The sequence below is a fragment of the Dermatophagoides farinae genome, chromosome 4 (assembly GCF_024713945.1).
Source record: "Dermatophagoides farinae isolate YC_2012a chromosome 4, ASM2471394v1, whole genome shotgun sequence".
Lineage (NCBI taxonomy): Eukaryota > Metazoa > Arthropoda > Arachnida > Sarcoptiformes > Pyroglyphidae > Dermatophagoides > Dermatophagoides farinae.
In genome coordinates this window covers 5,904,245-5,928,942 of record NC_134680.1, presented here as the reverse complement: position 1 = coordinate 5,928,942, position 24,698 = coordinate 5,904,245, and the positions used below count along the sequence as shown (strand labels likewise).

Below are 24,698 nucleotides of genomic sequence, written 5' to 3'. Positions count from 1 at the left end.
TTTTAATAAATAAAAAACTTGAATTTTTTTTTTTGAATAAATAAATTTTATTTTATTCATAACTTTAATTAATAAAAAATAATTATAATCAATTTATCAGTATATATGGTAGTCTCTATATTCGGCCAATTAGTTTAGGCTTTTCTTTTTTTTTCAATTCAATGTTTCATCCCAATCCACAAACTATCTTACTAACCTACCTTTGATGACACACCTACACAAAAAAAATGATAATCCATTTTTTCTCAATCATTTCTCATCTGGTCATCATCATTGTTGTTGTTGTTGTTGTTGTTGGGATTGATTAGATTTCTTAACATTGTTATTACCATCGTCAAAATTGTCCATGCCTAATGAATCATGATAATAGGATAGTATCTGCGCCAAATGTTCCTGGTGATCGATGCTTTTTTCATAATTTTTTAGCTAAAATCAACAAAAAACCGAAGAAAAAACAACGAATTAAAAATAATCAATGAAAAACGACAATGATACCATATCCCATAAGATTGTATTGTACGGCATTAACGTGATGGCCAATTGAAATAGTTTATGTGCATTGAGATGATCACCACGTTCGACCGATAATGAAATGGCACTGATTGTTAATACAAAAAAAACAAAAAATCGATTAACCGTAAATTTGTTGTCTTTTTTTTCATCTCATTACATACATTTTCCAAAATTCCAAACAATGTAGACGAATTTTTCGTTCATAAACTATGTAGGCAATCAATTTCCAAAGTGTTTCTTTTTTCTTTTGTTGTAAAGCTTCATTACAAACTTTAAGCACTAACATCATATTCGTTGGATTAAGTCGACATAATTCAATGAGAAAATAGAGACGATCAGATGGTTGAATAAAATCACCAACAGTCATAACCAGATGATAGATGAAAGTTGGATCACAATCACCGAATGTAAGGCAAATATGGCGAAGATTTTCATAGATAATTTTGAAATATGAATCACAAAATGTTGTTGATGATGGATAATCCAAAAGCATAAGAAAATGGCTAAATGAAAGGACATTAAGAATTTTAAAAAATACAGAAAAAATTAAATTGAAATGACTGACTTGAACGATAAAAGTTTGACAAAATTGCCATCCTTGTCATTATCATTCCACGAGGAATTGATCACAGTTGTGTAAATAGTATCTAATCGAAGAAAATGTGCTTCTCCATCACCATCATCCGAGGTGGTTATGTGATTATAAAGCCTACAAAAAAACAAAAATCAACAAAAAAAATATCAAAAAAAATACAAGCAACAAACATGTATGATAGATAAAGGTAAAGCGAATTATGCTGTTGCGATGACTTTGGAAATCGAAAACGTAGATCAATTAAATCTAAATTCATCGATTGTTGTTGTTGTTGTCCACCAATCATTATCATAAGAACATCTTTATGGAATAGAATTTTTTCATATAGCCGGATATAATAATCATCATTATCATTATTGTTTTGCACGTTATGAAAATCTTCATAAAAATATGAAAGATTTTGTCGAAGAATTTCACGACATTTCTTTACATTTCCAAGTCGTTGATGATAAAATGCCAACCAATAATTGAATTTTAATTTTGTTTGAATGATAGATAATTCAGCATTTACAGAATCATGATTTGATTTCAATGATGATTTACGATGAAAATTTTCAATCAAATTTACCATTCCAGAAGATGTCAACATTTTGCTATTATTATCATTATCATTATTATCGGTGGCAAAATTGGTTTCCAGATCAATTTCGAATAAATGGAGAATATGTAGATCATTGAGCAAACGACTATTTCGATTTTGATCGATGAAAATAAATGCAAGATAATTATCAAGACCATCTTCCTCTTGATCGATATCACCACCATCACCATCATCATCGTCGATAGTTTTGATGAGCATTTTGTTCAAATTTGTTAGATTTAAACGTAAAGCAAAACAAGTATCTATTGGATTCGGACATGAACATCTGGATGTACAATCATTGTCGTTCGAACCATTAAGACAACAATTACGAAGAGCACGTTTAAAAATTTTCTTAATCATTAAAAGTTCTGATCGATTAATACCATCATTATCATTCCATTCAAATATAAATGGTTCAGTATTCAATAAGGGTAAGAATTGTCCACGATTACCGGATAAATCAAAACAATGATATGGTAGACATGAATAAAGGACAAGATGAATATAACAATGCCATGCAAATGAACGATGTGCGGCGATTACCAGCGAACTAAGTAGGCCAAAATCCAATGTTTTTGTCGTTGTATTCGAATCGGTAGAAATAGCCATTGATGATGAGGTAGGATTGAAAATATCGTTGAAAAATTTCACTGCATCTTGATGACGATTCAAATGAAGCATTAAATTAATACGATAAAATACCATTTCAACGATTCGTAACGAACGTTCATTATCATTCTTATATTCAATACCATTTGGTTGCATGAATCGAATCAATATTTCCAACGATATTGATAATTTCTCTACAACTGTTGTGCAAAGATGTAGATATCGAATCCATAATGGATAAGTGGAACAATTCTTCAAAATTTGATGACAAATTTTTTTGTTTTGTTCCTTCAATTGTTTTGGATCATCGTGTAATAAATCCAATCGATTCACCCATATCAACAGGTAATGTTCATACAATTCTCCACAGTTACGATTCGATTCCAATGCTCTTGTAAGGACATTTAATGCTGAATCCATACAATAAAGACGATCTTCATTTGCTGCACTAATTTTACTCAGATGATAATAGGCAAGATTAATCCACATCTGTACATTATGTGGATCTATAGCCAAGGATGATTCAAGCTGGGCAGTGATTGGCACACCTTCCGGTGCAAAATAACGATACTGTATAAATAAATCGGGATCAATCTGTTTATAATCATTTACTAATCTATCTAATTTTAAATCAAATAGATCATCTAATGATCGATGATCAAAACGATAACGATAATCATCGAATGGAACTTTCGTTTGAAATGAATTATTACGATCAGCAGCCATTGAAATCTGTATCATTTCTTTGGGAAACAATCGTATCAATAGACTTGAGAGGGATATTTTTGATTGATCATTCAAAAATATAGATTGAGCAAATTTTTTGGCAATTTCATTTAGCGATAATTTGTCATCCAGCGTTAGCTGTTTACGGCGGAGAAATTCATCCAATTTTTCAGCTAATAATCGTGGATTTTTTTTCAGTTCATCTAACGGAATTTCGGCAGAAAATTCTTCAGAATATGCCAAGATATCGAGTAATTTCTCTCGTGGACCATAAAGATAATCTTTTTGATGTTGATGACAGCATGTTTGATCATTACAGGCACCCATTAAATCAAAATGACAAATTCTAGCCATTGGTGATAGACCATTTGACCAGAAATCCATTGTCGATCTATCGGACATTGAATCGTCGTCCATATCGGCAAAACGATATGAATTAAAATGACAAAGAACACTTTGGTAATTATGGAAATCCAAACCGGTACAATAACGATCTAGTTGATTTGAATCCAATCGTTGTGAACTATTCTCGGTAAAATCACTGAAAGGTATCGAACATTTTGATTGAAAAAAACGTGAAGAATGAATAAGACGAAAATTAAAATGAACACAATGTTGTAACAGAATGAATACTGTATTCGCATTTGCAAAATTTCTCATGGACGATTGGATCCGGTTTCGGAAATAACGCAACGATTGTAACCGATTTTCTTTTTGTTTCTTCTTCTCTGCCTGTTTTTTCTGTAATTTTTTCTTGCCATTTATTTGCTGAGATTCTGAAAAAACTAGCTGTTTTTGAGACTTTGATGGCTGTATTGCTAACTGATATTGTGGTCCATGTAATTGGCGACCGATTCGCATACAAGCCGTATGATGTTTTTGCAATTCAGTCGAATCATTGGACATTGATTGTTTCAGGACATTCATTTCTTTCATTGACAATTGTAATTGTATGGCCAATAATTTATGACTTTTCTGTGCCAAAGTATATGAATGTTTTAACTTGAGTAATCGATTCTTGGATTTTGTCAATTTCTTTTTCAATGTAACAAATTTTCTATTCAATCCATTGATTGATCCTTTTTTACGTTCCACATTTACAATTGTTTGTCGATAACGAGATTCATGTACATTCAATGATTTTCGAAGTGAATCCATTTTTTTCGATTGTATTGACATTTTTTCTTGAGCAACAGCGGATGCCTCACGACGTTCAATTTCTTTACGTAATTTTTCATATTCTTGTTGTTGACTTTTACTTAATTTTTTTATTACAGATGTATTCGCATTTGTTGCTGATGTTATCGTTTTTGTTGATGATGATGATGATGTCGATGCCATAACCACAGTATTTGAACATTTATTCACTTCAACAAGTTCTATTTCAGATTCATCATCTGATGAAAGATGAATTACCAATCGATAATGAGATAAATCTATTTTTGGTTTCGATGATTCTGTGATGACCAAATTATTTGATACTATAGTCGAAGTTGAATTTCCATTACAATTGATTACAGATAATGGACTACCACGCTGTTGTTGTTGTTGCTGCGTTTGTGGTGGTGATTCTGTAGATGAATTTTCATTTGTCATTTGTTTTTTCTTTTCCATCATCGAACGGATTAATTTTTCACGTAAAATCTGTTCATTCAATAACCAATTGGTTGAATTGTCGTTGTTTGAATTTTCTTCCAGTTGTGGTTGATGGCTTTCATCTTCAGTCGCATTCGGAATAACCTCATCGATTGTTTTATTGACATTATCATCATCATTGTCCAATAATGGTTGTTGTGGCTGTTCAACAACCACATCATCGAGACAGATATTAGAATTTGAATCCACCGATTGCATTGATGGTGCTGCCATTGAATCTGATCCATCATCATCGTCATTATCATCAATATCGGTTGAGCTAATCTCATCAAAATCTAAAATTGGTATTTCCGTTGCAGCTACTGTTGTTCCATCATCTTTATCCAACACTTCTGATTGCTCTGAAAAATTTAATAATGTAAACTCTTCTTTTAATTTATTGTAATATGTTATTAGTTCATCAAATTCCAATTTATCGATATCAGCTAGCTCAATACCATCGATACTTATTGAGTCATCATCCTCATCAACCACAACCGAATCCAAATCAATATTTGCCAATTGTTGCTCATTGTTTATTGCGTTCGATTTACTTTTCTTGGTCAAATCTATTCCTTTGGATTTTCTGTATAGTTTTTTCCTCTTTTTTCGACTTAAATGTTTCGGGGGTTTGTCAGCAATGATAACATTGTTCTTTGATGATTGAATTAGTTTATCGATTGCATTTTCAATTCGATCTTCATCATGAATAGGTGGCTTTTCACTTATAAATCTATTATTACAATCTGTATCGGATAAATTACTTGTAGATACAATGGCTGATTGAGCCACTTCATTTGGCAATTGTCGATAATCACAATCACGTGTATTACGCCAATATTCTTGTTCATTGCCATGATTAGAATTCGGATCATTGAGCTGGCCATCTAATGCTAGAAAACTTTTATCTCCTGGATCGCATTGGGAATTATTATCATAATAACAATCATCAGCCATAGTAACATCGGTGATTTCATCATCACATCTGAATATGACTGTTCCAACATTATCGACAAATGGTAAATTTGTCGATTGTAATTGGTGATAATTCTGGTCATGGCCATTTTTTGATGATAATGGTAATCTGTTCACTTGTTGCTGTTGATAATGATATTGTAAGAAATAATTTTGTAAATCTGAATAATCATAATTGATCGACGATAATAATGTTGATGATGTAATAGCATGAGCCACATTATCATCATTGAATTGTATTTGGCCATTATGGTTCTGTGATGAAAGAAAATGATTAACAGGATTCATATGGTCAACAATGAAAAAATAATGATAATGATCTGGACGCAATAACACAATAATTAAATGTGTAAACCCAAAAAAAAAAAAAAAGTTTTTTACAAATAAAAAATGAAAATCCAAAACAAAACGAAAACAAAAACAATCGAACAAGGAGAGCGCAATAAGTTCGCCTATTTCGACAACAATTGGTCAAACATTAATGATCACGTGTGATTTTCGAAAAAAAAACCCGCCGATTTTTTTTTTTGATTTTTCACAAAGCTTGTAATTTATTGTTTTCAAATTGCAAAAAAAAACATTAAATTAATTATAAATTATATAAATTATAAATCAATCATATTTGTCATTGTTGTTGTTGACCAATTGATAACGAATTTTATTCTTTTCAATGAGATTCCAAAGTCGAAGTTCTTCACCCAATGTTAGATTCAATTTACGGAGATCATCACGGCTTATGAATTCAAATAAAACTTTTCGATCAATATCTTGACGAATTAACTAGAAGTAAAAAAAAAATGGTAAGAAAATCAATTCGACATCGAATTCATCATCATCATCATCATTGTTATTATTAATACTTACAGCATCGATTGTTGAACGACTAATATTTTCATTTTCCAACATTGTAATCATTGTTTCATCTTTAAATTTTTGATTATCATCTGAATTTTTGTCGATATCACCACCACTACCACCACCATCATCATTTGTATCGACATTAGTAGAAGCCGAAACAACAACAGCATTATCGATCAATAAATTTGGACGATTTTGATTCTGTACTTTTTCACATAAACGTCGCAATACTTCATTCTGTTCGGCAAGATATTCACTGAATGTATCCGATAATAATTTAACTGTTTTATTATTTTCCTGTAATAGATGTTTAATTTCTTGTTTAAAATGATCGGATTTTATCAATTGCATATTGAATAATGATTCCTGTGAATGTCTTAACATATCAGCTGTTGATGGTGACGTTACATTGATTAAATGATTTAAATCACCACCACAACCGGCTGATTGTGGTACAGCCACTTCACTACCGGCCATTTCAATTTCAAATACATTTTTATAACATAAATGTAATAAACGTTGTGCTTCCTGTACACTTTCACGTATCAATGAATCTAATGCAAAAATCCAATGTGGTGGTATATTCTGTATTTTCAATATTGAATCAATTGCATCTTGAAAATAATAGATTGCCGTCTGTAATTGTTTGAATAGAAAACGTTTATTTTCATCATTATCCAATGATTGTTGCTGTTGTTGTTGGACACTATCATCATCATCATCATCATCATGATCATCATTGTCTTCGCCATCATCATGATCATCATTGGTTGAATTGAATTTTTCATTAAATTCATTTGCCAATGAATACAAGGCATTCATCAAATACAATGTATTCTTATTTGTAGAGATATAATCACGAAAACCAGGGAATAATACATTCTGTATATGACGTGATTGTAATAACAATTGTTGATCTGGCCAATTTTCAATCAAACGACGCCACCAAACTTCAGTTATATCTTCAGTATTTGAATCAAGTACTTGTGAAAGACTTTTTTGTATATTATGTTCATTCATTGTTAAATCATTTGGTGTTACCGGATACGCTACCGATGATCCAGATGTCATTATATTTGGTGATTTTTCATCACCACTTGAATTTTGTAGATTATTTATATTTAATGATAGATTTGTTTGTAATCGGCTATTTGGATTTTTATTTCCACCACCACCACAACCACTAATTGTTGATGGCATTAATGTGAATGGATTTGAATCTTGTAAGCTATCCATTGAATTTGGTGTATGATCACCACCACCACCACCACCATTATGTTGTTGTTGTTGCTGTTGTACAATATCAATAACGGCGGTTGTAGAACTAGATGAATCTGTTGATTTCAATGTTGGATCATATGGCATCGATATTGAACGATTAAAGTCTACAGACATACGATTTGGATTGACTTTATTGTTATTTTTTGGTTGTAATTGATTGGCTGGTTTACGTTTTCTTGAAGATGATGAACCACATTCCATGAATTGCATTTCCAATAATTCAGCAGCCGCTGGACGTTTAGCAGGATTTGGTTCAAAACAACTTTCAATAAAATTACGACATTTTTCCGATAATGTTCCCGGTATTTCAGGATGTTGTTTAAAATATCCCACTTTAAATATGACTTCATGACCAGAACTTAGTTCGATAAATGGTGTTTTTCCGGTGGCCATTTCAACAACAGTACAACCAAGTGACCATATATCAGCTGGTGCTGCATAACCACGTGCACCTTGATCAATTACTTCAGGTGCCATATATTGAAATGTACCAGTAAATGTTTCAGTACGTGGATTTAAACCAGCCAAACGTTTGGATGTACCAAAATCCGATATTTTTACATCACCAGTATATGTATTAACAAGTACATTATCACCTTTAATATCTCGATGTACAATATTCTGACTATGTAAATAATGAAGACCATCCAAAATCTGTCTAGTATAATAGGCAATCGATGATTCTTTTAGTGGGCCCCATTTACAACGTAATAATTGTGATAATGAACCACCGGGTACACGTTCCATTAAGATTTTGAAAACACTCACTTGTTCATCATTAATCGAACCAATATATTTGACGATATTACGATGTTTCAGTTGTGAATGTAACTTAATCTCTTCCTGTAATGGTTGAACTTCATCTTTATTCTTGATCGGTATCTCTTTCACAGCGATGGCAATATTATTACTATCATGTGCTGCATATACTGTACCATATGATCCTTCACCTAATTTAATTTTATTCATTTTTTCATCATAATCATAATCAAATTGAATTCGTATCGATTCCATTATACGTGAATCTAAATCTAAACATTCTTCATTGGCTGTTATGTCTAGAACAAGTTCATGAAAACGTTTACGATATTCGTCTGATGGAAAAAACATTTGAAAATCATCCGATAGTACGTATAGAAAAAGGCAACGTTGATCCGATTTATACATACTAACACCACGTATTTTTGATGAATGAAATAGCCAATTATGTGGCCGTCGACATGAATCTGGATTACGTATACATTCTTTACAGATATTATTGATCTGCAATGATTTACCATCTTGATCATTTTGATTTACAGTTACATAACTTGGTATCAATGATTTATCAATTTCTTGTATAATGACTGGAAATCTTATTATATGACTAGCATGATCTTTGGCCGCTTCAATAAAATATTCCATCCAAAAACGAAACAATTCCTCTTCAGGTGTCAGACGTACATCTTCGGGTTTTTTACGAAAATCATTAATTAATTGTATGTTTCGTAATGTAGAATTCAGATACCATTCCGGTGGCTTCAAATTGAACATACATTCGGCTGATTCATTTGCTTTTGTATAATTTTCAGCCAATACAGATATTTCAAGAAATGTTGCAACATCCCAATAATCTTGTATTGATTTAAGACTACCTTTACGGCCAATCAAAAGATTCAATATGGATGCTATATCTTTAAGTTCAGTTGAATTATTCAGATCATCACCTCTAATGACCAATAATGTAGCTAGATTAATACCGGCATATTCATTTGGTTGATGATCAAATCCTTTTCGATACCAAATGATTGCCTGTTCAAGACTTTCTTTATCCTGATATTGTGATTCAATAAATTTATCTTTATAAATGCGGCCAGCTAAACAGATAGAATCAATGTATGAACTTTCTTCGATTGTTTCATGAATTTTTTCCAATGCTCGTTCACGATCACCAATTTGATTACGGCGATTCAATGCAAATGCATGCAGATATTGAAAAGGTGGCGTAAATTTAAAGGCAAATTTCGATGATTGTACCTCTTCAATCAATGATACCATTGAATCGTAATCCTGTATTTCACGATATGAAACAAGAAGATTATGGACAATATCGGCCGATATAAGACTAGAATTATTTTCCAATTTTTTTCGAAAATCATGTAATGATTTTGTCAATTCATCACGTGTCAGTGTTTCGCGTGCTTTACGTAATTCGGATAGGAATTTTTCCTTCAAATGTGTTCTATATATAGATTTTTAAAATTATAATTAATCAATTTTATCAATTCGGATCGGCTTACTTGGTTTGTATTTCAACATGTTGTAATGCATTTCGTAGTTTTGTACTTAGTAAAATTTTCGTTTCACATGATAATGGTGGTGGTCGATTTGTTGATGATCGAATATTTGGATTAGAATTGTTTCGACTATTTTTATCTGGCAAAGATTCAGTGTAATAACATTTTTTATCCACCGGTGACAAACGATAACTGATTAGATTAAATGTTGAAATTGGCAAATTCGATGGTATCGTTACTTTCAATGAATCATCATTGAATATCAAAATATTATATTTCATTCCAAAATTTTCACGATTACCAATTCGATAAAATAATGAATGTTGTTGATTCTGTATTGATAGATCAACAATGGCAACATCGGCCGCATGGAATGCATCGATTGCATTGATTTCATCGAAATCTAATTTATGAAATGCAATCAGCTGATAATTAGCATTGACCATATGACAGGCTTTTTTAATCTCTTCAAATGCGGCCATACGATGTGATAAATTACCATCTTTGATTTGCTATTTTAAAATTAGTATATAAATAAAATTAATTAATTAAAAAAAAATATTAGTGACTCAAAAACATACCAGATCAATGACAATGGCAACATCGATTTTTGGTTTCGAATTACTAGATTCTTTTGATGGACTTTTTTTCGATTCACCACCACCAGCAGCAGCCGTTGTTGTTGTTGTTGCCGCTGATGTCGTCGTGGCTGTTGTTTTTGTTGGATCTGAATTTGAATTTTCTGTCGACATTTTTTTTTCTTTTATCACCACATTTGTGGTCCAATTTATTTATATAATGGTGGCCTGACAGGCGAAAACAAGCAAAAAAAAAAAAAACGATTTGAGTTTGACCCAAACCAAAATCACGTTAGATTTTCGATGAAACAAAAAAAATAAATAAATGAAAAAATTCTGAGGAAACAAACAAATAAAAAAATTTTCAAACCAGTTTTACACTTGTATTCATACAAAAGACACGGATATATTCAATAACAATAGAAGTTATCAATCAATCTAAACAAATAGGAAAAAATATTCAAGGTTTTTTTTATTGATATTTGTATGTCCATCATATTTTCGATGATGATGATGATTGAATCAAATTGAAATTTTATGATTTAATGATGAAATTTACAATTCCAATAATGATGATTATGAACTTTGAAATTGATATATTTTGGATTGGATTATTTTTTTCTTTGATTGATTGATTGATTGACTGACTGACTGACTGACTAAGTGACTGGATGTTGATGATGATCATTTAGTACTTGATATGAATGAAATATTTTTTCGTTGTTTTTTTTCAACCGGGTTTCATTGGTGCATGGTGATTCATCCTCACTTTGATAAATATAACATCGAAGGATATCACAGCAAAAAATGAAAAAAAAGCAACACTACAACACAGTCCAACAACAACAACAACAATAATAATAACAACCAAAATACAAGCTTCAATCATATACCAATTACATACCAGCATTTGGACTTGTCGCTTGATGTGATCTTCTATATCGTCATGATTGTTGTTGTTGTTGTTGTAGTTAGGATATATCCATTCTATTTTGATAGTTGTAAATGTTTGGATTGGATGATCCGTTTTTTTTTTGCATGTGTGTATGCATATGAGTGTTTGTTTGCTACTACCATTGTAGCTATGGAAATCGATGATGATGATGATGATGAAGATGATCACCATCATTATCATCGTATCATCAATGATGATCATCAGCATATAAAAGCAGTATAGTTATTCAACATTATATAAAAAGTCAATGACAATAATGTTTTATGTGAGAAGATACATTGGAAATCGAATGGGAGAAAAAATTTGAATATTTTTAGCTAGATGGCGTTATGAAATTATTTTTTTCATGAGCGCCAAAATTTTGAACAAAAAAAAAGAAAAGAATTTACATTTTACAATTGTTTTAATTTTCAAAAAAAAAATCAAAATTCCATCTATCATTCATTCATTACGATCACCATCAACAGTTGGTACAGCCATTATTTGTACAGGTTTATATAGCTGTTGTTGAAATTGATGTTGTTGCTGATATTGTTTTTGATCCAATAATAATTTCGATTTTTGACCATTTTTTCCATCATTAATAATAAATGTATGATCAATAGCTGGATCTTCCACTTGAAACATACATTCAATTAATGACCAGAAAAACATAAACATTATAAGCATTGCTGAAATAGCCATCAATATCATTGGAATATGTTGAAATATTTTTCGTGTAAATTGTCGACAATAATCTGAAATTAAACGTTGCGATGGTTGTTGTTGAACACCATCAGCTGATATTCCAGCTGCTAGTTGATTACGTTTTCCTATTCCATGATGATGATGATGTTGATGATGGTTATGATGAAAAAGAAAATGTTGATCACAAACAGAAAAACAACGACGTTCCTGTTGTCGAAATAATAGATCCATTCGATAATGATAAGGTAATTGATGTATCATTTCAAATACAATCATTGTTGGATCATTATTATTATTATCATCATTAGTTTCATTGGATTTATGTTGTACATTATCATTTTGTTTGTTTACAATATTATCATATTGATATTTTTCTAATAATGATGTAATTGCATGATTGATCCACCAATCATTTAATAATTTTCGATAAATCCATGAACATTTTCTTATACATTGAGCATGTGGATGATCATCATCAGATTTTTGTTGTTGTGATACAATTTCCAATATTAAAATTTCTGGATGATGAAATTTTTCCATCGTTGTTGTTTCATCAATTGATAATGAAGTATCGGATTCGTTTGTTTTGCTGTATGTACCACCAACATCATCATCATCATCAATCATAATCGGCAGTTTAGATGATGATGTTTCATTCGATTGATCAACGGGTATACTTTGTACCAACGACAGACAAGTGACAGATAATAATAATATCGATCCATTAATGAAGAATTTGTAATTCATTGCTATCAATCAGAGGGAAAAAAAGAGGAACAAAAACAAAAATTAAAATCAAGAAACAAAAAAAGCACTTTAAAAACAAAAAATCGGAAACATTGACTTACGTATCAAACATTGCTCGACGATTATATAATGAATGCTTTGAAATTTCGAATTTTTTTTGTTTTGTTTTGTTTTGTTTTGCATGAAACAAAATCAAATTAACTCAGAAAACAAACATTTTTTTCGAATAATAATAATAGGGTATACAGTTTGTTGGCTGTAGATTTTCAAATGGCATCCATCCATTATTCTCACATTGGTAATCGATTACCATCATCATCATCATCATCATTACTATCATCCAAACGTTATTACCGTTGTGTAGTTTCTTGAGAAAATAAATCAAATTTAAGTGATATGATTTGATTGAATAAACGGACTAGGATGACTAGATTATAGAACGAAAGCACAATCAAGGATCATTCATTCAGAATATATTAACTTGGAAGGTTGGAAAAAAAACGATTTTCAAATGGGTAATCAACTTAGTATAATATATATATCTGGTGCTTTTATCATCAAAATAATCGATGATGATGGTGATGGTGATAAACTAAGCCATAATCAAAGTGGTAGGTAGTAGTAGTAGTAGTAAAATGAACCAAATGATGAGAAAAAATTTATGATCCGGTTACTTTTCCGGATTCAATCGTTCACCATTAACAAATGCTGTCAAAAAAAAAGAAAAGAAAAGAAAAATCAGATGAAAAAAGGTTAAATTTTTCTTCAGAACAAAAAAAAAATCAAGTTTAAATGTGTTGAAAATTGTTATTTTGTTGTTGTTGTTGTTGTTATCTGATTTGCATAAAGAAAACGATCATCAACATCTATTAAATGGACAAAAAAAAGGTGATGACATCATAATGATAATCAATTATGATGATGACATAATTTGTTTAAAAAAAATTTTTTAAAATAAAATAAAATTCAATTAAAGATATGTTTCATGGTTTTGTTTTTCACCGACAAATAATTGCACTTTGATGGATATATTTACCTTAGTTTCGTGACCTTTTTTTTCCTTTGTCTTACTACAGGTGAAAATAGTTAAATCGTTTTTTTTCTACTTGTTAGTCCAAATATTTACCTGTTCAAGAAAACATCAGGTCAGTTAAACCAGTGTGTGTGTGTGTATGTGCATGTTTAAATGATGCTGTTAAACATTCAAATATTCAGGATAATAATAAATGATTTGAATCCAATTTCGAAGAAAAAAACGAAAGAACATCGAACAATTTGTAATTATTCGAATCTATTTCTACCCTTCGAATATTATTTTCAAGACAAGATAATAACGATTGTTGTTGTTGTTGCTATGATAATCACCATCATCATAGGAAAAAAGGGGTTTCGAACAATCATTGATTGATTGATTGATTGATTGATGTTTGTCTTGAATGGAACGATTTTTTTTCACCGAAAAGAATAGAATCTGAAAAAAAACATATAGAGAAAGATTAGACATTATTTTGACAGGTTTGTGATATTTATCGATTATAGTAACAATGATAATAATAATAATAACTTGAATCCATTCTTCTTACCTGACAACATTGAAAATACAATGAATAAAATTTATTGAACTTCACTTCCTTTTTTTTATATTCGAGAACTTGTATGTGTGTATAGGATAGTAGAATTTTGTTGTTGTTTGATTGGTTGATTATTTGAAAAGTGATGAAATTGATTTGACCATTCAGTTTATATGAATTCATGTGAATAATCAATTTCTCAATACCACTCACACAGACACACACATATACATAGACATGCATCGATGATGTTCACTTCCTATTTCATTATATAACCTTGATCTATTTCATTGGTAAGGTAGACGAACAGGTCATTATCATCATCATGTGTGTGTGTGTGTGAAAATCCGATTCGATCTGATTCGATGATTTTAATGGTCACACTTATGCGCATAGGGATAATTATACCAGTTGGTTATCGTTAAAACCAAGACATTTTTTTCTGTTAACCGAAGTATTTCTGTACCATGATTTTTCTTTCGGACAAAAAAATTCCATCTTATATGATCTGTGTAAAGAAAAGAGTAACATTAGAGTGAGAAAGGATAAATATTCGCGAATATTGAATTTCACATTCACCTGTCTTAGGCTGAGGCTTCAATTATGAAATGTTTTGACGAAGAAACGAAATTTCTTGATCAACAGACAGACACACACAAACACACAGACACGAACACAAGAAAAATATTTTTGAAGGTTAAAACGGATCCTAGCATAATTCAAACCGGATAGCCACCCTTTTTTTTGCCCTTCGCATTGCTTGACATGATGATAAATTGCCAACGGTACTGAAATGGCGGTAAAATTATTATTCACATTTCGATCACAACTATGATGAAGAAGTTTTTCGACTTTATCCCCTAGTCATCGAATTCCATGTCAAGTTCGTTCATCTTTTTTTTCGTTGTTACTGTTGTTGTTGTTGATCTGATCTTTCTGATGATGGTAATCATGTCTATCTTGTTGTTCTTGTCGCCAATTTTTTTTCTTTTCTGGTTTTTTGTTTTCTTACACTAGAAAAAAAAACTTGACTGGACAGGATTCTTTTTCTTCTTCTTCATGATTATTATCATTATGGCATTTTGTTTGCTTCCCCGTTTTTTTGGATTCGATCAATGATGATGAGAACCAGTTTTTTTCCACTTAAAAAGAAAGAGAGAGATAAACAGAGAGAACTGAATTTGCACAGAGAAGTAAGAGACTTATGTGTGTGTGTGTGTCGTCGTTTGCTTTCGTTTTGTTGAATTCTTCGGTTGAGATTTGTCGGTCTTCGACATTTTTTTTTCGTTGTTGTTGTTGTTGTTCGTCATTGCCATTGTCCGTTATATGATGGTTGTTGGTTGTGGTCGTCATTCATCATGCATGTATGTTGATTTTGAATAGAAAAGACTGTTTCTTACAAACACATACATTATTTTGTTGTTGTTAAATAATTTGATGATTGTCGCATCATCAAGAAAATTTGTCTCAAGACCTTGTTGGTTTTTTTTTGTATTTGTCTCAAAAGTGATTAATTTCCGTTTTGTTTTTTTTTCTCTCTCGAATGAAGAATGAATTGTCCATTTGCGTGCCACTTTTTTTTCGTTGTTGCTCGTGTGTGTGTGTGTGTAAGTGTGTCCCCGTCTAATATAACGTATTCAACATTGTAAATATCATCATTTGTCATTCTTATCTCTTTTTTTTGTTGATTTAAAAAAAATTGATGATGATTCAATGTGAAAATGTGAAATTTTGTTTCGCGAAATAACGTGTTTCATGTATGTATGATTTGTGTTTTCTTCACATTTGAAATTCACTATTTGATGGACACGGTTGTTTTTTTTTTCATTCATCACCAATAATGTAATTCAATGAATCATCGGTATATCCTACGGAATAATAAAATGATTGATTCTAATCGGAAAAACAATACTGCTACTGTTGATCAACATTATTCTCATTACGATGATGAATGTATAAATGTCAAAATGATTGAACCAAACCCGAATTTCCCATCATATGATGATGGGTGTAATATCGATAATAACAATGATGATGATGATTATTATTATATTGATCAACATTGGAAATTGGAACAAAAATTACGGCAATTTCCACATGTCCATCACCATCATCATTTGAATCATAAGAATTTAGGTTATCATTATAATTCGACGATAAACAATCAATGGTCATCATTATTGTCCAAATCATCATCATCATCATCGAATTTACCAAATCAAAGGCTATATTCATCACAATCATCAAAATCATCATCATTGTTGTTTATGTTATTATCATTATCATCATCATCATTATTATTATTGTTGATCATTCATGATTCTATCCCGTTAATTCATTCAACAACAATAAATTCGATTATTGTCAATGCAAATGATGATAATGAATTCAAATTCTCATCATCATCGAATTATCATTTCAATGTAAAGCCAACATCGATATCAAATGTCGATGATAATCGTTTCCTATTCGACATCAAATCACCATCATCATCATTATTTGCATCAACATCTTTAATTCATCCAAATCATCATCTACCTCCTCTACATTCGATACATTCAAAACGATCAGATAATAATAATAATAATAATAATAATAGATGATCAACATAATAGACCGGCTACAATGACATTTGTTGTTAATGGTCATCATCATCGTGATTCACATGATCATAATGCTGATGATGATGATGATGATAAAAGAAACCGACCTTTCCATCAACAACAACAACAACGGCTATCCGAACAGCATCATCATCCATTGTTATCGATCATGGATTTGAAATCAACAGGTTAGCAACTTTTATGTGTTTTCTTTAAATTTAAATGTCAGTTTGAATTTTTCCTGGAATTTTTTTTGCTTGTCACCCTCATTTTTAATAAAAAAAAATGGCTAAATTTAGTACATCAACCTCTATATATGTATTGTTAAGATAATAGAAACAAAAAAATGAAACGAAATTAATATTATATAAATCATCATAGAAATAATTAGAAAACTAAACATACAATAGAATTTAAATAATAATTTTTTGCATACGAAAAAAAAATGATCATAAAAATCATTGACCTGATTCATTTCATTTCATTTCATTTCAAAAAAACAATGGTCAAATTTTAAAAATTCAAAAAAAACGGCACTGACCATTTTTTGAAAGTGAAAAAAAAAACTTTTACCAAAATTCGAACAAATATGGCCATTCAGAATTCCCATATTCAAGTTGATTTTTTTCTGAGGGGCCCAGCTTCCGGCACATATCAACAAAAAAAAAATTACCAGTCTCTGTATCTTAGTTTATTCGTTCAATTTTCGGCCACAAGAGAAAAATTCCTTTACGTGATTTATATTTAATTTTTTTTTTAAATCCCAAAAAAATCCAAAATTTCGTTTGTTTAGAATTGAAAACAATTGTTCTGACAAAACAATGACCAAGAAGAAGAAGAAGACGAAAAATGAAAATGAAAATAGTTTAGTTTCAATTATTATTTTTTTTTTTTTTTTTTTTTGATACAATTATCTCTGTTCTATTCTCTATAGAAAATAAAAACAAAACAAAACCAAATATGTCACTATCCATTAAATTGGATGACAGAAGAAGAAAAAAAAAATATATCGTATATATTCATCTTTTGTCACCATGGATAATGATAATAATTATATTTTGTTCTATAAGTTTGTTTCGTGATTTAAATTTAAATTTTAAATTTTAAATAATATCATCATCATATCATGACTGACAAATGTTGATGGAATGAACAAAAAAAAAATTCTTTTCAAAACAACAACAACAAAAAACAATTACAATTACAATTAGAGTTCTACTTACATTGATAATTTCTCTTGTTTTGTTTTTTCGTCTTGCTTCTGTTGCTTGCTTTTTATATAAATAAATATGAAAATGAAATTGATCCAAATTTGAAACTGAAAAGAAAAGGTGGATACTGAAAAATATTCTTTCTTTGCACACACACATACACACAGCCATAAATTTAGGTTGATGGCTTTTTTTCCCGGTCCTTTTTTTTGAAACATTTTTTTTCCTGAAAATTTTCTTCTTCATTCCGAAACTAATTAATTTCCCATTTAATTTTACCACATTGTTTTTTTTTTCGTTGTGTGTTCACAGGTCCAATTCATCATCATTCGAATGCAAATGAATTGTTTTCATCATTGTCTGATCATCATGATGGCCCAGTTTCTACAAATGTCGCCCATCATGAATCATCATCATTGAATCTAATTAGAAATGACGATAGTGATAGTGATACAAAACGATCAGTACGTGAACCGCGAAGAAATTCCAAATTAGGACAAGATTTTCCTCCAATCAAGAAAGATGGCGATTTACCGGCCGCTGGACGTATAAATTCCAAAGATTTATCACGTTCAAATAATAAAAACGGTAATAGTGGCTCATCACATGGAATGGATGATCTTCTTGGTGGACTTGCACAATTACTTGGTGGTAATCTTAAAATGCCTACTTCAACTACAGGAAATGGTCCACCATTACCATTGCAGCCGCATCTATTTACCAATCCGGATCAACAGGCAAAATTAGCACAAATGTTATTAGGACAAATGGCCAATAATGGTGGACTAAATCAACGAATACCTGCACATTTAGCACATCTTATACCTCGAGGTGGTCCAAATTTTCCGGCTGGTTTTAGTGGTGGTCCTGTTGGTCCGCCACCGCCACCACTACCACCACCCAAACTTAATGGTAGACCATCGGCCAATTTCGGTCAATCTAATTATCCTTCATTTCAATTGCCATTCATTCCTTTATTATCAACTGGTGCTAATTCAAGACCACAACAATCACCACCGGCAATACCATTAAATAATCCACCAATGCTAATGCCACCTGTGAAACCTGGTTCAAATAGTATCAATAATAATAATCCAATGATGAAGATGCCACCAACATTACATGGACTATCTAAAGCCGAAATGGATGCCCTAATTCATCAATTCATATCGCCATCGGCCAATATAAATAATAACAACAAAACGATGATGAACAATGTGATTGCCAATCTAATGTCGAAAATTAGTTCTTCATCATCCGGAGATCGATTAGATCATTCAAGTAATAATAAAATTGATACATTCATACCATTTTTCGGTGCACATCATAACAATGATACATCAAATGGTAATAATGCAATTAATAATAATCGATTATTGATAACATCATCGGCATCGGAACCACCACCACAAATTATAACAATGCAAGAGGATGAAGGGCCAAGTGTATTCGAAATGGTTGTTAAACATAAAATTGGACCTACAACCACATCGACTACAACTATGATGACTACGATTTCCTCTAATTCAATTCGACCAACATCTACGACAATAAATCCAACTATTTCGACCGTTATCAATCCTGATGTAACCGAAATTCGTAATCATCACCATAAGCAGCAACAGCATCAAAATCCTGGTAATCAATATTCACATATATTACGTGTTACATCGAATCCAATTCATTCATCTAAAATAAACGATGTTGTTTATGGAAAACGTATTCCGGTTACTACATCTACTGTCGGTTTAGAGCCATCGTTTACATCAACAACGATAACTTCATTCTCCTCAACGATTTCATCATCATCTACAATGGATAAAACTTCAGCTAGCCAAGAATTACCGTACCAAACGGCTACTGTTTCAACACCACCATTAAATTTACCAACAACAAGTGTATCATATGGAAAACCTGTAATCATGCAATTACCAATTGAAAATGTAAAGCCCAAAATCGGACAATTTGACCCAACACATATGATTGATGCAACAATAGCTACGGCTAGAAATAATGTCGGTGGATCGAATAATAAAATTGGTATAATCGAATCGATAAAACCATCAAAATCATCACCAGGTAATCAAATACCCGGGACCGGTTCATTCAGCAACACTAATAACGGTGGTACTCAAAATTCAAATTCTACAACGAAAAAATCATTGGCAAAACCATATGTACGTCGTCCGGCATTTCGACCACGGCCAAATGTACCGATCGTACGTATTGATACCTGTATCGTTGGTGATGATAGTACATGTGATATTTCATTGAATGAAAAATGCATTACCGAACTGGGTCTTAGTTCATGTCAATGTCGACCAGGTTTTGCACGAATTATTCCACGTACAAATTGTTCACCAGTCATATCATTATCATTATCGTTTCGTGTGGATAAAATGGCCGGTAATAAAGTACAATTCACACGTTCATTATTGAATGCTAATTCTGAAGAATATCAATATTTGGAATTTGAATCTATACATGCAATGAATTCATTGTTTGCACAGACCAAATCATTGAATACTTATTTGATGGCTGTCAAAATTAATCGATTCTATGCTGTTGGTGGCCGTACCATTGTCAATGCAACCATTTCATTACGATCGAATGATAGTTCGATCAATACATCACAACGTATCAAACGACAATTACAGCAAGAATTAACGCAAGCTATAATTGAATCACAAAATAATCTTGGTGAATCACAGTTATCAGTGGATTCTGGTTCAAATGCTATCACACGAATCGATGATCTGGATGAATGTTCCGCACCCGATCTAAATGATTGTTCGCGTAATGCACATTGTGTGAATGAATTCGGTGGTTTCCGTTGTGAATGTGAATCCGGTTATGAAGATAAATTCGCTGATGGTGATCGATGGCAAACCGGTCGTGTTTGTTCAACTTGTTCACCATCATATTGTTCAAATCGTGGTGAATGCTTAATCATCAAAGGTGAACGTGTTTGTCGATGTCGGGCAAACTTTATTGGTAGCCAATGTGATATTGATGCTGAAGTTTTAGGTGTTGCTGTTGGTGGTTCCATTGCTGCATTGGTCATCATTGTCATTACATTCATCTGTCTTTATATGTGGAAGTAAGTAGTGTTCATTTTAACTCTTTGTTTTTTCTACTTCATTTTTCTTATATTTTTTGTCGTTTCAGCCAAAGATTTCGTCATGAACAACAAAAAATTGAAGCAATGTCAGCTGCAAGTGGTCATACATTTAGCTATATGAATAAACCTTCAGCTGCATCATTAGCAGCATTGGCTACAATGTCACGTATGTCAACTATTGATGGTACAGTTGTTGGTGCCGGTGGATATGGTAGATCATTATCATCATCATTATGGCCCCAAATACATCATCATCATGCATATTCGGCTGATTCACAACAACATTTATTACAATCATCATCATCGACAAATACGACAACTAATTCAGCTAGTACAAATGGCTATGGTTATACAGGTGGTGGTGGTGGTACAACAGCTACAAATAATATGGTAAAGTGGACATTTTGATTTATTCACACAAAGGTCAAGTGGTCATACTGTGTGGTATGAGACTGACATTTTTTTCTTTGCCATTAATTAGGATTTGTCAAGATATAATTAATTAGATACATAAATCAAATAGATAGAAAGAGAAAGAAGTTTATTTAAATTTAAATTAGATTTAAATCGAATCATTCGATTGGAACCGAATTCTCTAATCAAGATCTAGATCATCATCATGGGATAGATCAAAATTAGGTCAAGTTTATAGCCTTGAGTAATAATAATAAATTATTATTACGAATATATAGCCATTGGCTGTAGATAATTTAGATTGAAATTTTAAATTTCATTTCTTTTTTTTTTTTTTTTACTTTATCCAAGCAGGATACAACAACAACAACAAATATGCAGCATCCAAATGCTAGTCACGTGTATGCACAACCAGTAAGAGTTGTACCGAATAATAATAATAATCATCATCATTCATCATCTGATCATTATGATCCATCATCATCAAATATTGGTTATTCAACCGAATCAATATGGAATAATGGCCGTAATGGCCGTAATTCAACACGTACAATTAGTACGGCCAATAATAATAATAATAATAAAACATCAAAATCTCGACATTATAATAATCATCATGATTCATATCATAATGATCGTAGACATAATAATCACAATAATAATAATAATAATAATAATGGTACCATTTCAGGTGGCCAATCAACTGGAATACATTATCCATCATCATATGTAAGTTTATTTTTTATTTTTTTTTTGCAAAAAAAAAAAACATTTGAAAATATATTTCATTTTATTTTTCAATAAATATAGAAACATGATGTCTATAATGAAACGGAATTTTCTACACGTGAATTAATCTATTCACCAGGACATTTATATGCAACAAATCCATCTGCTGTAAGACATCATCAATCATCAAGCCATGCTTATTATTAATTGATTGTGATTTGATGATAATTATTTTGAATCAAATCAGAATTTTTTAAAACAAAAAAAAATTTTCAATTTTCACACACACAGCATACTATATATTCATTTATTGATCATCAATTCAGAATTCAACAAAAAAAAAACATTTTTTTTTCATCATCATCATCATCATCATGTCAAATTGATTAAAGTCTTATTTTTTTATTATTATTATTATAAAATGAAAACAAACATCAAGTTTGATGTTATTATTATGTTTTTATTTTTAACCATCAAAATTACCAACAGTCCATCGATAGAATTCATGATGATTACCATGAGTGATGGCTAGATGTTCACGTGTTTTTGCCATTACACGATTCATTTCAGCTTCTATACCATCCATCCAGAAACGATGATGATTTAATATTAAAAATCTTAAAAATGATTGATAAAATAATGACAAACATGGATGATATACACATTTACGATAATATTCTTCTTGTATGGTTAATCGTTGTGTCCATAATTGATACAATTGTCGCCATGTATCTTCATCAAGATCATCCGAATTTTCACCATCATCATCATCGCCGTCATTGTTGTTGTTGTTGTTGTTGTTGTTTGGATTAAGACTTTCAATTAGATTATCCAATACTCGGTAGCGTTTAAAATCAACATTTGAATCGAATACATTATTATGATGATCATCATCACTATCGATGTTATCGGCACATCCACCAATACATTTACAGGTGAAAAAATAACGTTCTTCAAGATGTTTAATACGTTGATCTTTTGGTAGAATATCTTGAACATAATCCAAATAGATTAGGTCACCGGGTCGAATTGGACGAAGGGCACGAATTTCTAATGCCAATCCATCACCAGCAGCACATGCATTCGGCATACAGCTATGATCAAAAACTGATGCCTCTATATATAGGCCACAACCACGATGATCGATAGTAAGATTATCGGTATCATAACAATCGATACCAAAACTATTCACATGTAATAGGCCATAACATTGTAATAATAATTCAGCATCATAATCATCAATTTGATAGAATTTAAAATAATTGATAATACCACGAAATTGGTCCGAATCCTTGAATGATGATGATGATGAAAAAATTATTAATCGATCAATCAAAAGAAAAAAAAAACAAGATCAAGGGGATAATAATAATCCATTTCTACCTTTAATTGTTCTGAATGTGTTTCCATCTCATCAATAATTCGTTGTTGGCCATTATGTGGTAATGTAAATGATCGTTGTAGTCCTGTTTTATCACCATTATTATCATCTTTGGATGTCATTAAAAGATAGAGACGTAATGTTAAACGTTGCATATAATCGATTCCTTGATTTTCGAATCTATAGTAGCAAAAGAAAAGATTTAAAATCAAAACAAAACAACAAAAAAAAATAGAATAAAACTACATACTGCATTGGTTCACGTTTAGCCAATATCGAACATTCAATACGATGTAAACGATACCATGCTTTCATTTGGCAATCATTTGAACAATAATAAACTTTATGACAACCAGGACAAACAATAGATGAATCAATTGAACGCATACATTGATCACAGGTAAACAATCGATGTTCATATTTTGTTACATAAACTAATGGTTCATTTAAACGAAATATAACATCACCAGGTTGATAATTATGGCTAGATTCGGCTATTTGACGGCTATTCATTTTTTTTTTTTGGTTTGATCTATATTTCGAAATTGTGTTACCACCAACGAATCAGTAATAAAAAACCATCATCAATGATTTTGTTTGCAGACACAATCGTCAAACAAACAAACAAAAAAAACCACGCTGTTTTTTTT

The 24,698-nt window shown here is 31.1% G+C and overlaps 5 protein-coding genes across 12 annotated transcripts; 1 reads left to right on the top strand and 4 right to left on the bottom strand.

Annotated features, from left to right (window-relative positions):
* Positions 1 to 23: 23 nt before the first annotated feature.
* Positions 24 to 6,074, bottom strand: LOC124489844 (uncharacterized). Of its 3 annotated transcripts, none has more exons than XM_075730910.1 (6): positions 5,754 to 6,046; positions 1,279 to 5,656; positions 1,079 to 1,222; positions 675 to 1,016; positions 496 to 598; positions 24 to 426 (listed from the first exon to the last, which is right to left on the bottom strand). In XM_075730910.1, the coding sequence occupies exons 2-6, from the start codon at positions 5,616 to 5,618 to the stop codon at positions 271 to 273; spliced, it is 5,085 nt and encodes a 1,694-aa protein (XP_075587025.1). In that variant the 5' UTR covers positions 5,619 to 5,656; positions 5,754 to 6,046; the 3' UTR covers positions 24 to 270. The 3 variants fall into 3 exon arrangements, with proteins under 3 accessions (XP_075587025.1, XP_075587026.1, XP_046908194.2); XM_075730911.1 differs by having other exon boundaries at positions 1,279 to 5,646; XM_047052238.2 differs by having other exon boundaries at positions 1,279 to 6,074.
* An 80-nt stretch (positions 6,075 to 6,154) lies between these two features.
* Ask1 (apoptotic signal-regulating kinase 1) lies at positions 6,155 to 11,597 on the bottom strand. Of its 3 annotated transcripts, none has more exons than XM_075730884.1 (5): positions 11,000 to 11,597; positions 10,633 to 10,857; positions 10,055 to 10,563; positions 6,501 to 9,996; positions 6,155 to 6,416 (listed from the first exon to the last, which is right to left on the bottom strand). In XM_075730884.1, the coding sequence occupies exons 2-5, from the start codon at positions 10,801 to 10,803 to the stop codon at positions 6,249 to 6,251; spliced, it is 4,344 nt and encodes a 1,447-aa protein (XP_075586999.1). In that variant the 5' UTR covers positions 10,804 to 10,857; positions 11,000 to 11,597; the 3' UTR covers positions 6,155 to 6,248. The 3 variants fall into 3 exon arrangements, with proteins under 3 accessions (XP_075586999.1, XP_075587001.1, XP_075587000.1); XM_075730886.1 differs by having other exon boundaries at positions 11,009 to 11,576; XM_075730885.1 differs by having other exon boundaries at positions 11,023 to 11,554.
* LOC124500498 (uncharacterized) lies at positions 11,261 to 16,130 on the bottom strand. Of its 3 annotated transcripts, XM_075730904.1 has the most exons (7): positions 15,169 to 16,130; positions 14,602 to 15,097; positions 14,145 to 14,489; positions 14,055 to 14,088; positions 13,120 to 13,726; positions 11,534 to 13,020; positions 11,261 to 11,453 (listed from the first exon to the last, which is right to left on the bottom strand). In XM_075730904.1, exons 5-6 carry the CDS (start codon positions 13,199 to 13,201, stop codon positions 12,026 to 12,028), a joined length of 1,077 nt encoding a protein of 358 aa, XP_075587019.1. In that variant the 5' UTR covers positions 13,202 to 13,726; positions 14,055 to 14,088; positions 14,145 to 14,489; positions 14,602 to 15,097; positions 15,169 to 16,130; the 3' UTR covers positions 11,261 to 11,453; positions 11,534 to 12,025. The 3 variants fall into 3 exon arrangements, with proteins under 3 accessions (XP_075587019.1, XP_075587020.1, XP_075587021.1); XM_075730905.1 differs by lacking the exon at positions 14,055 to 14,088 and having other exon boundaries at positions 15,169 to 15,288; XM_075730906.1 differs by lacking the exons at positions 14,602 to 15,097; positions 15,169 to 16,130 and having other exon boundaries at positions 14,055 to 14,166.
* On the top strand, positions 15,649 to 23,099 carry LOC124491018 (uncharacterized). Of its 2 annotated transcripts, none has more exons than XM_047053613.2 (5): positions 15,649 to 17,380; positions 18,716 to 21,503; positions 21,572 to 21,914; positions 22,293 to 22,667; positions 22,749 to 23,099. In XM_047053613.2, the coding sequence occupies exons 1-5, from the start codon at positions 17,215 to 17,217 to the stop codon at positions 22,872 to 22,874; spliced, it is 3,798 nt and encodes a 1,265-aa protein (XP_046909569.2). In that variant the 5' UTR covers positions 15,649 to 17,214; the 3' UTR covers positions 22,875 to 23,099. The 2 variants fall into 2 exon arrangements, with proteins under 2 accessions (XP_046909569.2, XP_046909568.2); XM_047053612.2 differs by having other exon boundaries at positions 22,290 to 22,667.
* LOC124490151 (N-lysine methyltransferase SMYD2-A) lies at positions 22,944 to 24,659 on the bottom strand. Its single transcript, XM_047052611.2, has 3 exons — positions 24,299 to 24,659; positions 24,051 to 24,228; positions 22,944 to 23,958 (listed from the first exon to the last, which is right to left on the bottom strand). The coding sequence occupies exons 1-3, from the start codon at positions 24,559 to 24,561 to the stop codon at positions 23,134 to 23,136; spliced, it is 1,266 nt and encodes a 421-aa protein (XP_046908567.2). The 5' UTR covers positions 24,562 to 24,659; the 3' UTR covers positions 22,944 to 23,133.
* Between the last annotated feature and the right edge of the window lie 39 nt (positions 24,660 to 24,698).